Below are 14,295 nucleotides of genomic sequence, written 5' to 3'. Positions count from 1 at the left end.
TAAAAGCATACTGGGAAAAACTAAGCTAAAGGAGTCCATTCTGCCCCTTTCGTCTGTGAGATTAGACAGTGGGGCTTGTTTTTGTACTACTGTTGTTTTCCTGTAACTTTTCCGAGCCTGAGCGAGTAAAGGAAGCTTCCACTCTTTCAAGTTCAAGAGCTCCATGTAGTGAGGCTGACCAGTCACATTCTACCTACAGTTTTACAGAGCTTCCAGGTTCAGGGCTTCTGGCTGATACTCTAAAGGATTTGAAAAGAATAACCAATTCTTTTTTTCATTTCTGTAACTCTGGCTTCCCTAGATGAAGCACATTTTCAGTAACACAGATATGTGTGATAACAAAAAAAATGCAATACCTTTGTGACCTCCGTGACAAGCCCAGTATAAGGCAGTGCTTCCAGCTTTGTCTAAGCCATTAACACCGACTCGGTTGTCCAAACACTCTCTCAACCAGCTCAAGTTGCCTGAAAAAAATTTTTCATTTATAAAAACACATGAAAAAGGTTTGGCGGTTTTCTGTTTTGCTTTTAAATCAATTTCATCCTACATAAATTCACATTTGCAAAGGATTAATCAGCAGTCTGAAATTAAAACCTGCTCTGTAATGCATTCACTATGGTACATTCTGACTTCCAGTTTATTAATGGAAAGCATTAACATCAATTTTTAATGGCAGGTTAATGGGAAGAGGTGCCTAAATGGGTCCACTTAAAGTATTTTTACCCTGAAAAAAATTTTTTTTCTTCCTTTGTGAAATCCTGGAACTTTGGGAAAAACAGTCAAACCTAAGAACATGCAGATGCTACTAATATTCATATTTAAAACACATTTTCTGATCTTATAAGAAAAGGAAAACTAAATAATCTACTCAAAGCTGCTGCTCTTATATGTTAAAATATTAATTTAAAATTCTTTGGCTAATGGCCCAAATATCTAGTTTACAAGAATTTTTAAATGTCAGTTTAGTACTTTTACTTTTGCACAATCCTAAACCAGTCATTTTCTTTTGAACATTCAGCAAGATCTAATATTAAATGAAAGCTTTCTGAGGCCTTACAAAAATTCCCTATTATCTACAGCAGGGTTTCTCAACAGCAGCCCTATTTTTTTTTTTTTAAATTTTTGGTGGCAGGGTAATTAGGTTTATTTATTTATTTATATATTATTTATTAATTTATTTTATGGAGGTATTAGGGATTGAACCCAGGACTTCATGCATGCTAGGCATGTACTCTACCACTGAGCTATACCCTCCCTGCTAAAAATGGCCCTACTGACATTTGGGGTTGGAGAATTTTTTGCTATGAGGGCTGTACTGTGCACTATAGGATGTTTAGCAACATCCCCAGCCTATACCCAAAACGTGCCAGCATCTTCCCAATAATGACAACGAAAATGTCTCCAGATATTGCCCCAAATCCCAGGGTTTGGCAGGAGGAATTACCCTCAGTAGAGAACCACTGATCTACAGGATAAAGCCCCAAGTGTAAGGCCCGTCCTTGGTGTCCCCTTCTTTGCCGACTCCATCCTCACCATACACACTTGCACTACACCAACACTCTCCTAGTCGCTGGACCCCCAAGCAGCTCGCACCCTCTGCCCTCTAGTTACTCACTCTGTCCTCTATAGCCTGTGAGTACTGAAACACACTTTAGTTGCTGGATTTATTACACCATCTTATAATGATCTGCTACACACATCTCTCCTCCACCAGACTCTGAGCTCTGGGAGTCACAGACCATGCCTTTCCGACTTGCCACTAAGCACAGGGCAGGTAAAATACTCAAAAGTATTTGTCAACTGACTTAAAAATTAAAATCACACTTATCTCTCTAGAGTGAAAGGAGGCAGAACAGAGATTGCCTCTAGGGGAGGCTAGGATTTAACTGGGAAGGGAACTTTCTGGGATAATGAAAATGTTCCAGATCTTGATCTGGGTGTTGGTTACATGAGTGTGTACATCTGTTAAAAGTCATCAAATTATATAATATCTGTGTGTTTTACTGTACTGCTATCTCCATCAAAGAAAATCACACCTACCTCTTTTTGCAGCTTCATGCAATGGATTGTCAATGGATTCTGCCTGCTCAGCCACTAGATTGAAAACAAAAAGTGCAAGCCAATGTTAAGAGGGCCACCCAAAGAACTCCCTAAAGACAATTCAATCCCCAGCTTCAGAAGTGCCAGGACCTTCCACCATACAGCTTTCCTTACTTAATGTGGATTTTAAAGATGGCAGAAAATCAAAGTGATTTTTTTGTGCTTTGAAAGAAACTGAATTATGTGTCAAATGAAATCAAGCTAAGACAGTAACATAGCAATTTAACTGGGAATGTAAACAAAAACAGAGACAGCAATGAACTGGAAGCATAAACAAAAACAGACAGACCCAAAGCTTGCACACCAGTTTACTAAAGCATTAACAAACAGTTCAGTCCGGAAACTGCAAAAGGAAGTATTTGATGTTCATTTTTACATTCCGTAGAAACACTTTAAAGATGGCTGAAAATGACTATTTCCCTTGTGTGTGTGCATATGATATGAGGGGTGGGGAGAGGGAGAAATACTGTGCTTCCTGTATTCAGAAAGGGCAATCAGCATACCTACTTGCCTCCAAGGAAGGTGTGTTCACTGTTGTTCTAGAATCAGTAGGCATGACTACATGAAAACTTGTTCAAGTAAGACTTCAGACCCATGCCTCCCACCACAAAGGGCTGAAACTGGACACTCCCCTGGCTACCAGGGATCCAAAACAACAGAGGAACAGTTTATACCTTCCGTGTCTATGACCAGCTGGGATTGGAGTGCACAGTAGAAATTTATTTGGGATTTCAAAATTAGAGGAGTGTAGAAATGTTTAAAGTCTCTTAAAATCCAGAATGGTATTGCCCTTAGACCAGGTAAGTGGGGCTCCTGTGTTAAGCCCCAAGCCTCAGCCTCATTCATTCCCCTCAACTTCTCTCCCTCCTCCCCTCCACCTCCTTCCCTCTCTTACTATCCCATTAGAAGCTTTGAAGTGCCTTCCTTGAAATTTTCTAAGTGTCCTTCTAGTGTTTGGAACTGGTACCTGATTTCAGCTCTATTGGTCTAAGGGTGTCTCTAATGCTGTAGTCCAAAGAAAACTTAGAAGTGATTCAGATCAAATGTTCTCATTATACAGATGGAGAAACAGACCCAGGGGGCAGCGGTTAAGTGCCTTTACTAAGGTCCCTTGTTATTAGGAAGTGGAAGAAGGATTAAAACCCAGGACCCCGGTTTATCAATCTCATGTGCTTTTTCCTTTACTCTGCTAATTTCTACAGAAATCTGTTTTGTCCCCCTTCCAACTACAAGCAGGTTCATGGCAGGGCCTGCATCTCACTTCTCAAGCTCCCCAAACTGCCCTAATATTCATTTAATGAACATCACTGCCTCAAACATTAATTAACATAACAAGGCAAGGTTACTTCATCACAAAAGAAAAGGCTAGTCCAAGAAAAAGAAAAAGAAAAAAAGAAAAGAAAAAAGAAAGAAAAAGAAACATGTTCTAAGAGTTGAATTAAGTAAAACCATAAGCATTGCCCTGGAACCCTTGGGTTCTTTCAAGAATGTTACAATGCATTTTTTTTAAGCCAAGGAGCCAAGTTCAAGTACTTCCACCATCCATGACCATTTTATTAAGAGGAGGCTCCCAGAGTAGAAAATGTTCCAGATTGTCAGTGACTCCGAGTAAAGCCACTGCGGCCACACTTACCGTAGTTGCTCGGGATTAGTCCAGTCCTGCCTTTGGAGGTGCCTTTCCACCAATTGGTATCACTCTGGTGAAAGAAGAGTTAAATTAAGTGGCACCAAATCCAGTTTGCACTCAATCACTTTAAAAACCACGCAGCTCATGGAGTGTACCTGCTCTACAAAATGCCCACCCGCCCTGGTCACACTGACCAAGCCTCCTCAGTCCCCAGTTACCCATGTCCATTCCCCTTATTGTTACATTACAAATACACACACATCTGCCTGCAACCAATCGGAGAGACTTCATCACAGAGCCTCAAACAAATCAAACGCAGATAATACGAAAGAGAAGGAAAACATTATGTGTAGTTTAAACTATTTATAGGATTTTTTTTTTTATCCAGAGTCTAATTTCTCTTAGCCTCAGTATGGCTTTCTAAAGATCTCTTCATTTTACCTTTGTTTTTTGGGTAACTGCTTATCATAGAAAAATTCAAACCTATACCAAAGTAGAAAGAACAGTATAATGAACCTACACATACCCATTTCCCAACTGCATGAATTATTTACTCACGGCCAGTATTGTTTCATATATATCCTCACCCACAACTTCGCTCCCCTTAATCCCCTAAAGATTACTTTGAAGTAAATTCTAGACATCGTATTATCTCAACTGCAAATACTTCAGTATGGGTCCCTGAAAGATAAGGACTTTTTCAAAGACATAATAATAATACCATTATCATGACTTAGATTTTTTTTCAATAGTAAATCCTTCATATCATCAAATATCTACAATCCTCGAATTTTCCAGTATGCTTCATAAGGGCCATACAACATGATGACTGATTTGCCTCTTAAGTCTCTTTTAGTCTATGGGTTCCTCCATTTTTTTTTTTTCACTCCTTCACAATATACTTGTCAAAGAAACTAGTTGGTTCTAAAGAGTTTCGGAACAGTCTAGTTTTGCCTGTTGTATCACTTGTTATCAAAAATGAGTTCCTCCATTCCCTGTATTGCCTATAAATTGGTTATTAGTCCTAGAGGCTTAATTAGACTCAGATTCCATTTGATGGACAAGACTATTTCACGGTAGCATTGATTCTTCCGTCAGGAGACAAAAAATGGTGGTCTCTTGTTAAAGTAAGTAACCACTGATGAGCATTATCTGGGTACATTATTCCATAGGGGTTACAAAATGGGGACATCGTAATTCTATCTTTTGTTCTTTATTTAAATAACTAGAATATTACTTTAAAGAAAAACGTGCCCTCATCAACTCTCAGGTTACCCAGAGATAAAGTATACAGAGAAAAGGCAGAATAAATGCTGATTCTTTTCCTTAACAGTCTACAGAATAAAAAGTTAGTTCCCTAAGCATTCTTTCAGGTTGACCCATGATGTTTGTTTTGTTTGGTTTTGTTTTTAAGCATCATTAGGGACTCACGAATTTATATGGTTCAATCCTTGGGATTGTTGCCCTAATTGATGGCTCAAATTGTCCTATCTTTGACTGGCAACCTCTTCAGCTTAGTTTCTGTGTCTTTCCAGCATGACCCTAGTTCTCTTTGGTAGTTTCCTTGCTTTCCAATAACAAGATGTTCTGGGATTATTTTGTACCTTTGCTGCCCTCAATCTGGTACCAGACATTTCTCAATGGCATCTTATTCTTTTAACAGGAAATAACATATTAATACTGGGTTGGTCTTTTTTTTTTTTTTCCTTTTCAACAGACAGAACAGGAAATATTTTTGCTAATTTTATTTTAGATAAAATGAACTGTGCTTCCAATTCAAATGCAGAGCTACTTAACCTCATCAATCTTACATCCTTCTGTATCCTTTCTTGCAAGATGAAAATCACTGACCTAGTGACTCATTTGCTCTAAACCACAACATACATGCAGCAATCTCAGAATAACAATACCAACACTTCTCCAACAAGATCTTGATTAAAAACAGTTTATAATTTGTGGGTGGCAGTTCTTTTTATTCTTCATATTATTCTACTAAAGATGTTCAATCAAACTGCTGGATTTTAAAGTCACTTGGAATAGTTCTCCTCTCTGTGTGGTTATGCCAAATACCTGGGGTTCAATTAAGTTCATTTGACTCATTCTGCTTTTAACTTTCAGAGATTTCTTTTTTTTTTTTCAGAGATTTCTTTTTACCATTTAATTTAATTTTATAACTATGCAAAAGTTCACACGATTCCAAAGTCAGATCTTCAAAACAAGGTACAATTTTTAAAAAAGTCTATATTTCACTTATGTTACCTCTCCCCTATTTCCCTTCCATCACACAAAAGAAAGTATTTTATTTGATTTTATTGTATGACCCTTCTTTTGACTTTTTATTTTAAATTGAGGAAGACAAGTATGTGTATGTCCTCTTACCCTTTCTTAGATAAGAAAGGGCACACTATCCAAGTTTTTTCATCTTGCTCTTTTCCACTTAAATCACTCCATAATGACATATAGAGCTATTCCTCATTCCTTTTTACAGTTGCATAATACTCCATCCAACTATTTTCCTACTGATGGACATAAGGGCTACTTCTAATCTTACAAATTGTGCTAAGATTAACAGACTTGGGCATATGTACTGATACACAGATATACATGTAAATAATGTACAATATTATAGCTATACAAAATAGTCTCATATACCTTTAGCTCACACATGGTATTACAAAATATTAGATGGGCTTACCATGTCAGTAATGTAGATAATATCACCTTCTTCAAAGTACAATTCATCTGGCTAAAAGAAAAAAAAAATTTAAGTTTGACTCCATTTGATTTTCATGAATTAGATTACAATAGTGATGATGAAGATAATTATACAAATTTCTAATTTTAAAATATCCTTATAGACACTGTGGTTTTTATAGACCTAAATCTCCCCATAAACCATATAACAAAACATTACTGACAAACTAACAGAAGCACAGAAAGCTGAATTTTTGCCATGATGAACTTCAAAGAATGACAATGAATGGCCAGTAAGAACCACCCCCCACATAATCTTATTTTCTTCCACAATGAAATCAAGACATTTTTATATCAAAATAGAATATGAAGAAACCTTCCTTTCTTGCAGGGAATTTCAAAAGGTGATATACATTTTTTCACAAAAGGATAAATATCAGGAATTAAAATCATGAAAAATAGCTAGAAGCTTGGCTCTCTCCTAAATGATTAGGCTTTAATCCTTAAACACTTTCATATCATCATCTGCTATCTGCTTATTTTGAGAAAACCTTATCCTATCTCTTCATATTCAGAGAGAATGAATATTTCATGTATGAGAAGAGTTAATACATTATTCAACCATTAATAAGGCCAAAGAGCTGAAAGACATGAAGCACTAACTCAGTCCGGACCACAAGTAGCTCTAAGGGGTTAACTGATTATACAGACAATATGTGCTCTGGCTTGGATCAGCCAAATGTCCTACAAACTCTCTGAATAGAGCCAGGCTCTCAAATTAAACATCTTCTCTTTCCCATCAGTTGATAACACTTATCAGCATGACTTTATAAGTAAACAAGATGATGCCCGTTGAGAGCAAGTTTCAGATATTGGGAAATGCCTACATTGTCATGTTGACTGAAAAATGTAGGTCACAAAATTTCACATAGGATAAGATAACAATTATGCATGAAATATGCATAGAAAATTTTCCAAATTTTCCATCACAAGCATGTATTACTTCCATAATTTTGGTAGGAAAAATACTTTTTTTAAAAAAGGCTTGGATATTTGACTATAGTTACTGTTTTATACAAATAAAAATTATGCTAGTGAAATAAATTATTTCATTCTTTCATTTTCCTTTTGTTTATCTCCTTTCTCAGTTGCAGACTAAGGCAGTAAATGTAACTCTGCACTAGTAATTTATTTAGTTTTAAAAATGATATACACTATTATTATAACTATTTCTCCCTGAATATAAATGAAGACTATATCAGCTATAGCATGCTTTAAACAACTACAATTCATAAATATTTAGATGCACTATGCATTCAAATATAAAAATTTGCAAATGATGATTCATGAAACCAAAAAATGTCTTGAGTTCCTTTAATAAGCACTTCCTGAAGCATCTGTTGCATTTACACTTTGATTTTCAGAGACTTACACATAGCACATTTATGCAAAATTAGTTGAACCTAGGTAGATTCAAAGACACACATTTTAAAATTATTGGAAACAGGCATTCAGAAGGAAAAAAGTAAAGCCTTCTAAGATTTTTCTCTCATCTTTCTCTAAAATGTTCTGATAATCCATGATCAATATTACTACCAATATGTGATGGATACAGAAAGTGATTAAAGAAACAAACTATTTCCTTAGGTATTTCCTTGCTACAAACTGGGTCATTTCTCAGAGGGGCCAGAAAGGGGACTCGCTTACTACCAAAGCTTCCCAACTAGAAGCTGTGGCCATCCCTGCAACAGTAAGGTTAGCCTTCACTGGCAATTTGAATACCATCTGACTATCTCTCCTTTAGATGACAGTAAAGAATGGCAGGACAGAATGAAACAGGATGTAAGGGAAACAGAATGAAACAGGATATAAAGAAAATGGCATACATGTGAAAACTCAGCATTTTTTTGGAGTGATTCTGAGTTTCTTGGAGTTTTGAAAGGGTTCAATGTTGGGGAGAGTATAGTTCAGTGGTAGAGTGCATGCTTAGCATCACGAGGTCCTGGGTTCAATCCCCAGTACCCCCATTTAATAAACAAACAAACAAACAAACTAGTAAACCTAAAACCTCCTCAGCTACCCACCCTCAAAAAAAAAAAAAAAAAGAAAAAAAAGAAAAGAGTTCAACGTCTTGAAGAGATCTTTCTGGTCTTAGAGCCATTCTGGACCATTCTTATGCCATTGCATCTCCAAGTGGGTAAGAGCTAACCTTGCCTACTTACGTCTAACAATGAATCTTCCTCAATTAGCCCTTACATTAAAAGAGTCATCTCTACCTACAATTTTGGTCTCCTAAAATCACAAAAGCCAAGATTATTCACCCTTGAAACAAAAAGGCATGTTCTGAGAAAGTACCGAATGAGTAACTATTAAAAACAAAATAAAACAAAGCAAAGAATACACACAAATCCCTGTAACTAGCCTTCTCATTAAAAAGGAAGGAAGGAAGGAAGGAAGGAAGGGAGGAAGAAAACCTGGTAGAATGGAAAGTAAGTGCTTCATAAGTACAGGGTTTTCCGTGGGGTAATGAAAATGTTTTCAAACTAGACAGGGTGATAGCTGCACGACATTGTGAATGTACTAAAGGCCACTGAATTCCTCACTTAAAAATGGTTAACTTTATGTTATGTGAATTTTACCTCAATTTTTAAAAAGGCAAGAAAAGCCAAGAAGAATTAAAACTCTTAAGGTCTTTTAAATAATTCTCATCCTTCATGGTTTGGTAAAGGGCATGATTTGGAAAACGTCACAAAGTACAGTCATTTCAATACTTCTCGGTGCTGTTTTGGTTTTTTAAGTTAATGGCTGCCGTTCAACAGTGGTGTCTGCCTGAGCCACCAAGCAGACCAGACTTGTTTTTCAGCCGAGGCAGCAACAGTAAGCAGTCAATTTCAGTCAGGTAAAAAGGGTCTCGTCATTTTTTTGTCCCGAGAAAAGACAGTGGATGGTTTATTCTCTTTTTAATCAATAGCTCCCAGACACACAATGCTACTCCCTGTAAAAAATTGTCTTTCAAAGAAACTAAAGGCAGTTTTTCCTAACAGAGCTAAGGAGGTGATCTACCAAATTCTTCCAACTGCTGCTGGCAGTAGACACAACAAGGAATTTCATCATTTAAAAACAGATTTTTACCTCCAATATTCACACTTTCCATAAGAAACCACTTGGAGGGCAATTAATGTAAATTGTTCAATGAGGATCTACTTTTAAATTCCTGACACCATATTCATGGAACAGAAATGGGAAAAAAAGTGACACCATCAAGTCAGCACTTCTGTTTCTAGTTTGTTCTTCGGTTTTTAACCACATTCCTCCTTTCCTCTCTCCTTGAAGAACCACAAGGTATCAGAAGAAGTAAATTGTTGGCCACTAGGATGTTATAGGGATGAGTACAGACTTGGTAATGTACATCCTCGCTCCTGTGCCATATATTCTTAGTAACATATAATTCTCAAGGCATTAATTTTGTTGGTTTATGCAAATACATATTTCATGAAAGATTTTGGAAAGACTACGACATCCTTTTGAAATCTTTCACATTTGTCAGCCTGGAGCCCCAAGAATTAACAGAAAGAAAAAAAAATCAAATTTCCATAAACATTTTTATTTAGCACTTTATAGTATCATGCCAAGTCTGGACACTTAGAAATATTAACTAATTTAATCCTCACCAACAACACTGTGAAGTGGCTGAGATTCTTATCACCACACTGTGGATGAGAAACTTGTCCAAGACCACAGAGCAGGTACATGGTAGACCCTAAACTTGAACCAGGACAGTCAGATTCTGGAGCCCCAATCTTACCAACTCCTATACTTTCTCTCATACAGGCGGGTCATGCATGGCCATTACTGGTCACCATGGTGTCATGACCAGAATAAAAGGCAGTGGCTGTGGAAAATATCTGTGGTTTCTCCCCACCCCACCCCACACATAATGCAATACAACAAAGCCAACAGCAACACCTTACACTTGCAAAGCACACTTAACCTCACCGTATCCTCACAACAACCTATCAAAGCAAGGCTGGGTCATGGGTATAATCCCCATTTCACAATCAGGCTCAGAGAGGTTGAAGAACTTGCCACAGATCACACAGTGGTAGGGAAGGGCTACTTCAGCTTTTGGAATCCCATTTTAGGGCTCCTTGTTCTACACACAGTGCTATAAACCTAGAGGAGTCCAGTAAACATTATATGATAGAGGAGGGTCCTACTGGTTTCCCTGTGGAAACCAACATACCTCCAGCACACAGAACATGCTGTGCGTGCTCCATCAGCGCAGCTTTATGCTGGTCTATCCAGTCCTGCCAGGCCTTTATATGACACTTTATTGGATTGGAGGTGAAGCAAGAAATAAGAACCGAACAGCACTGGGTGGTGCCAGGACTATCTTGCCTTCAAGCAAGGCAGAGGAAGAACAAGTTGGCAGGAAGAACCAGGAGCTCCAAGCTTCTCAGTGTCCCACCTGTTCAGTAGATCACCAAGACTGGAGTTGGGCGTTGCTGCTCGTGCCTCCTGAGGGTAGCCCAGTAGCTAAACACTGGACCCAGGCCTTCCTGGGGTGCTACACATGTCAGCAGTGGTCCCACAGAGTCCAGCTCAGTCCTCCCAACTTGCCCTGTCTCAATGACTTTAAGGAGGCCAGGTGAGTTTAGGACGTACCAAGGTACACCTATCCCATAGAGAGGTGCCGAGGGAGAAAATCCAACACAAATTCTCATTCAGAAAAAGAATGTAAGACAAATCAAGTCCTGGGATGATATTCAAAATATTGAACAACTGGTACAGCATGGGCACTTAACCCATCAGGAAGGGCCAGGGGACCCAGGGGCTACCTGCTTAGCCAGATGCCTCCCCTCTAACATTCGGACGGAGAGGAGAGGGAAAGGGGCAGAGTGTGGGGGGAGCAGGGCACGCGGTGGTCATTACTGACCATCCGGTACATACAGGTGAATTAGCAGCACGGCTCTGCAGCCTAGGATCCATGGGACTAGAGACATTAAAAATAACACTTTAAATGTGGAATATTAAAAAAAAACCCAATGAATTAAATGTCTATTTTCTCCTGTGCATTCAGTAATAACTATGAGTTTTTAAAAAGAGTAAAGAGACTCCATCCTGGAGCAGAACTAGAGGTGAATTAAAGTAATCAATATGCGAACTAATCAAAAATATGTGTTAAGAGACTGTGAACAAGGTGGGGAGGGTGTAGCTCAGTGGTAGAGTGTGTGCTTAGCATCCACAAGGTCCTGGGTTTGATCCCCAGTACCTCCATTAAATAAATAAATAAATAAATAAACAAACAAACAAACAAACAAACAAATAAATAAATACAAACAAACCTAACTGCCTTCTCCCCACAAGAAAAATCATTAAAAAAAAAGTCTGTGAACATAGCAACCACTACTCCTAACTAGTAACAACAAGTCCTTAACAGTAACAGCAGCTTTACACAATCTCACTTAATTCTCACTAAAACCCTGAGATTATTATTATTTTCACTTTACAGATGAGTACACTGAGGCACAAAGGTTAGGTAATTTCTGAATTTACCAGGTCACACAGCTGCTAAAAGCTACTCTCAGCTCTGAAACCCTATGTTCTTCTGCACCCTAGATACCGTGCTGGTGAACAGGACTGCAATGCCAAGTGCAGAAGGTCAGAGCGGGCAGAAGCAGCCCACTCCTCGCTGGGGCACTCAGGGAGCCTCTGCGGAAGAGGAAGTATGTAATCAGAGCTGAGAGAGGTGCAGAGCCATAAGTCTAGAAAGGATTCAGAGATTAAGAGTTCTACTGTGCACCAAATCCAGACTGGAACGGTCCACAAAGGGAAGGAGCAGAGGACGGCAGGGCTGGAAAGGGGGCTGGACCACAGAGGACTCTGTCCTTAGTCAAGTGAAGGGTTGAAACAGGTGATAGGATCAAAGCTACACTGTAGGAAAACCCATCGGGCAGAAGGATGCAGATGGAATGGAGAAGCTGGAGTCTGTGTGTCAGGAGCCAGGAAAGGCACAAGGTCATGGGAACCAGAGGAGGAAGAGGTCAGTGAGAAAGGACTGACAATAAGATGACAATAGAATATTGGCGGGAAGAGAAGATAAAGAGTTAGGAGTCACCTCAGGTCTCAAGTTGAGTAAACGCAGGTCACTTTCTAGAGTTAGGGAGGCTGCTGAGTATGGTCTGTTCTTTGACCTGCTCAGAAGGGCAGCTGATGACTGCCTCCCCCACCAACTCCTATCCAGCTCAGGGGTCTTGCACCAGAGGAAACAAATGACTAGGACAACGAGGGGCATGAAACGACAGACCTCCCTGTGAGCAGAGGACAAAGATAACAATTTCTGGGCCTCATACTAGCTTACATTTTTGTGTCCCCCACCAAATTCATAGTTACAGTCCTAACCCTCAGTACCTCAAAATGTGAGTGTATTTGGAGACAGATTCTTAAAGAGGTAATTGAGTTAAAATGAGGTCATTAAAGTGGACCTTCATCCAATATGACTGATGTCCTTTTAAGAAGAGGTGACTGAGACACAGACAAGTACAGAGAAAAGACCAAGTGAGGACGCAGGGAGAAGACAGCCATCCACAAGTCAAGGACAGAGGCCTCAGAAGAAACCAGCCCTGCCAACACCTTGACCTCAGACTTCTGGCTTCCAAAATTCTAAGAAAATTAGTATCTGTTGGTTAAGCTATGCAGTCTGAGGTAGCAAACTAACACGCCATCTGCTCCACACCCTCACCAACATCGCAAAGATATTATTGGAACCTCAGTGTGAGAAGAATTAAAACCTGAGACTTAGCCCCACCCACCCAACCCCTTTCTTGTTCCAGAGACATTTAGTTCCCAAAGTCTAGGAGGACTCACCTGAACACACCCATATGCGCTGCATTCACTGATGTCATTTAGGGGCACCCTCCATGTGGCGGGCTTTAAATACTGATCTCGTTCCACGCTCAAAACAAGGCTCTACCATAGGATGGTTAATATTATCCCCACTTTCGAATGAAGAAACCAATGGCCATAGGTTAAGTAAATTCACACAGTGAGTAGAGGACAGATGTGGGGTTTGAAGGCAGGCTCCAGCCCGATGGCAGTGACTCAGTGCTCAGCGCCGCTTGTTCTGCGCTACCTTCTGAGCTGCTGGCTCTGGGACAACAGGGTCCGGGGCAAACCCACGCAAAGCCAGCAGCAAGCTGAAAGCAGTGAGCTTTCCTTTCTTGGTTTCCTTCTCCTCTGCCTCCTAACTGTCTGGACTCCTTGCTTCCACTCTCGCACTCCTGGACAGTTTTCTACACCTCACTGTGGAGGGATTCTTCTGAAACTTAGCTCTCTAATCAGTCCTGGACTCAAAACTCTCCAGTTGCTTCCCAACTTACCCAGGGCCAAATCCAAATGAGACCCAGAAGGCCATCCATGATCTGCCCTCCCATTCCACCAGGCTACCCTGAACTCGTCTCTGACCTTCCTCTCCCTTCTTCGTGACTTTCCCAACCCCACTCCCCTCCCCGCAGTTTCTAGGGCCCACCAAAGACACCCCTTGCACTTGCTGTGCCTCTGCTCCCTCACTTCCTTCAGGTCTCTTCTCAAACACGCCCTCTGTAAAAGGCCATCCCTGAACACCTGTTGAAAATAACACTCCTCCCTGCATTAATCTCTCGGCCCCTCACCCTCCTTATTTCCTTCACAGCACTTATCCGGCCCTGAAGTCACATGCATTGTCTGCTTACTGTCTGGCTCTCCTCACTAGGATGGAAACTCCATGAGACCGTCCCTTCTGTGCTCACTGTAGTATCCCCAAGGCCTGGACCAGTTCTGGCACATAAGTGCTCCCTAAACCACGGATGGATGGGTGGATTGATGGATGGACACTA

At 39.9% G+C, this 14,295-nt stretch overlaps 1 protein-coding gene across 1 annotated transcript in view; it reads right to left on the bottom strand.

The window, feature by feature from the left end:
• Nucleotides 1–14,295, bottom strand: part of OSTF1 (osteoclast stimulating factor 1) — a 51,491-nt gene that overhangs the window by 15,279 nt on the left and 21,917 nt on the right. The window contains exons 3-6 of the mRNA XM_006189007.3: nucleotides 6,423–6,473; nucleotides 3,734–3,797; nucleotides 2,041–2,094; nucleotides 357–464 (exon numbers count right to left, since the gene is read on the bottom strand). Coding sequence (XP_006189069.1) covers nucleotides 357–464; nucleotides 2,041–2,094; nucleotides 3,734–3,797; nucleotides 6,423–6,473 — 277 coding nt within the window. The remainder of the gene's footprint in view (nucleotides 1–356; nucleotides 465–2,040; nucleotides 2,095–3,733; nucleotides 3,798–6,422; nucleotides 6,474–14,295) is intronic.

This window comes from Camelus ferus, chromosome 4 (genome assembly GCF_009834535.1).
Source record: "Camelus ferus isolate YT-003-E chromosome 4, BCGSAC_Cfer_1.0, whole genome shotgun sequence".
Classification (NCBI taxonomy): Eukaryota; Metazoa; Chordata; class Mammalia; order Artiodactyla; family Camelidae; genus Camelus; species Camelus ferus.
This window is presented reverse-complemented; position numbering and strand designations above follow the sequence as displayed.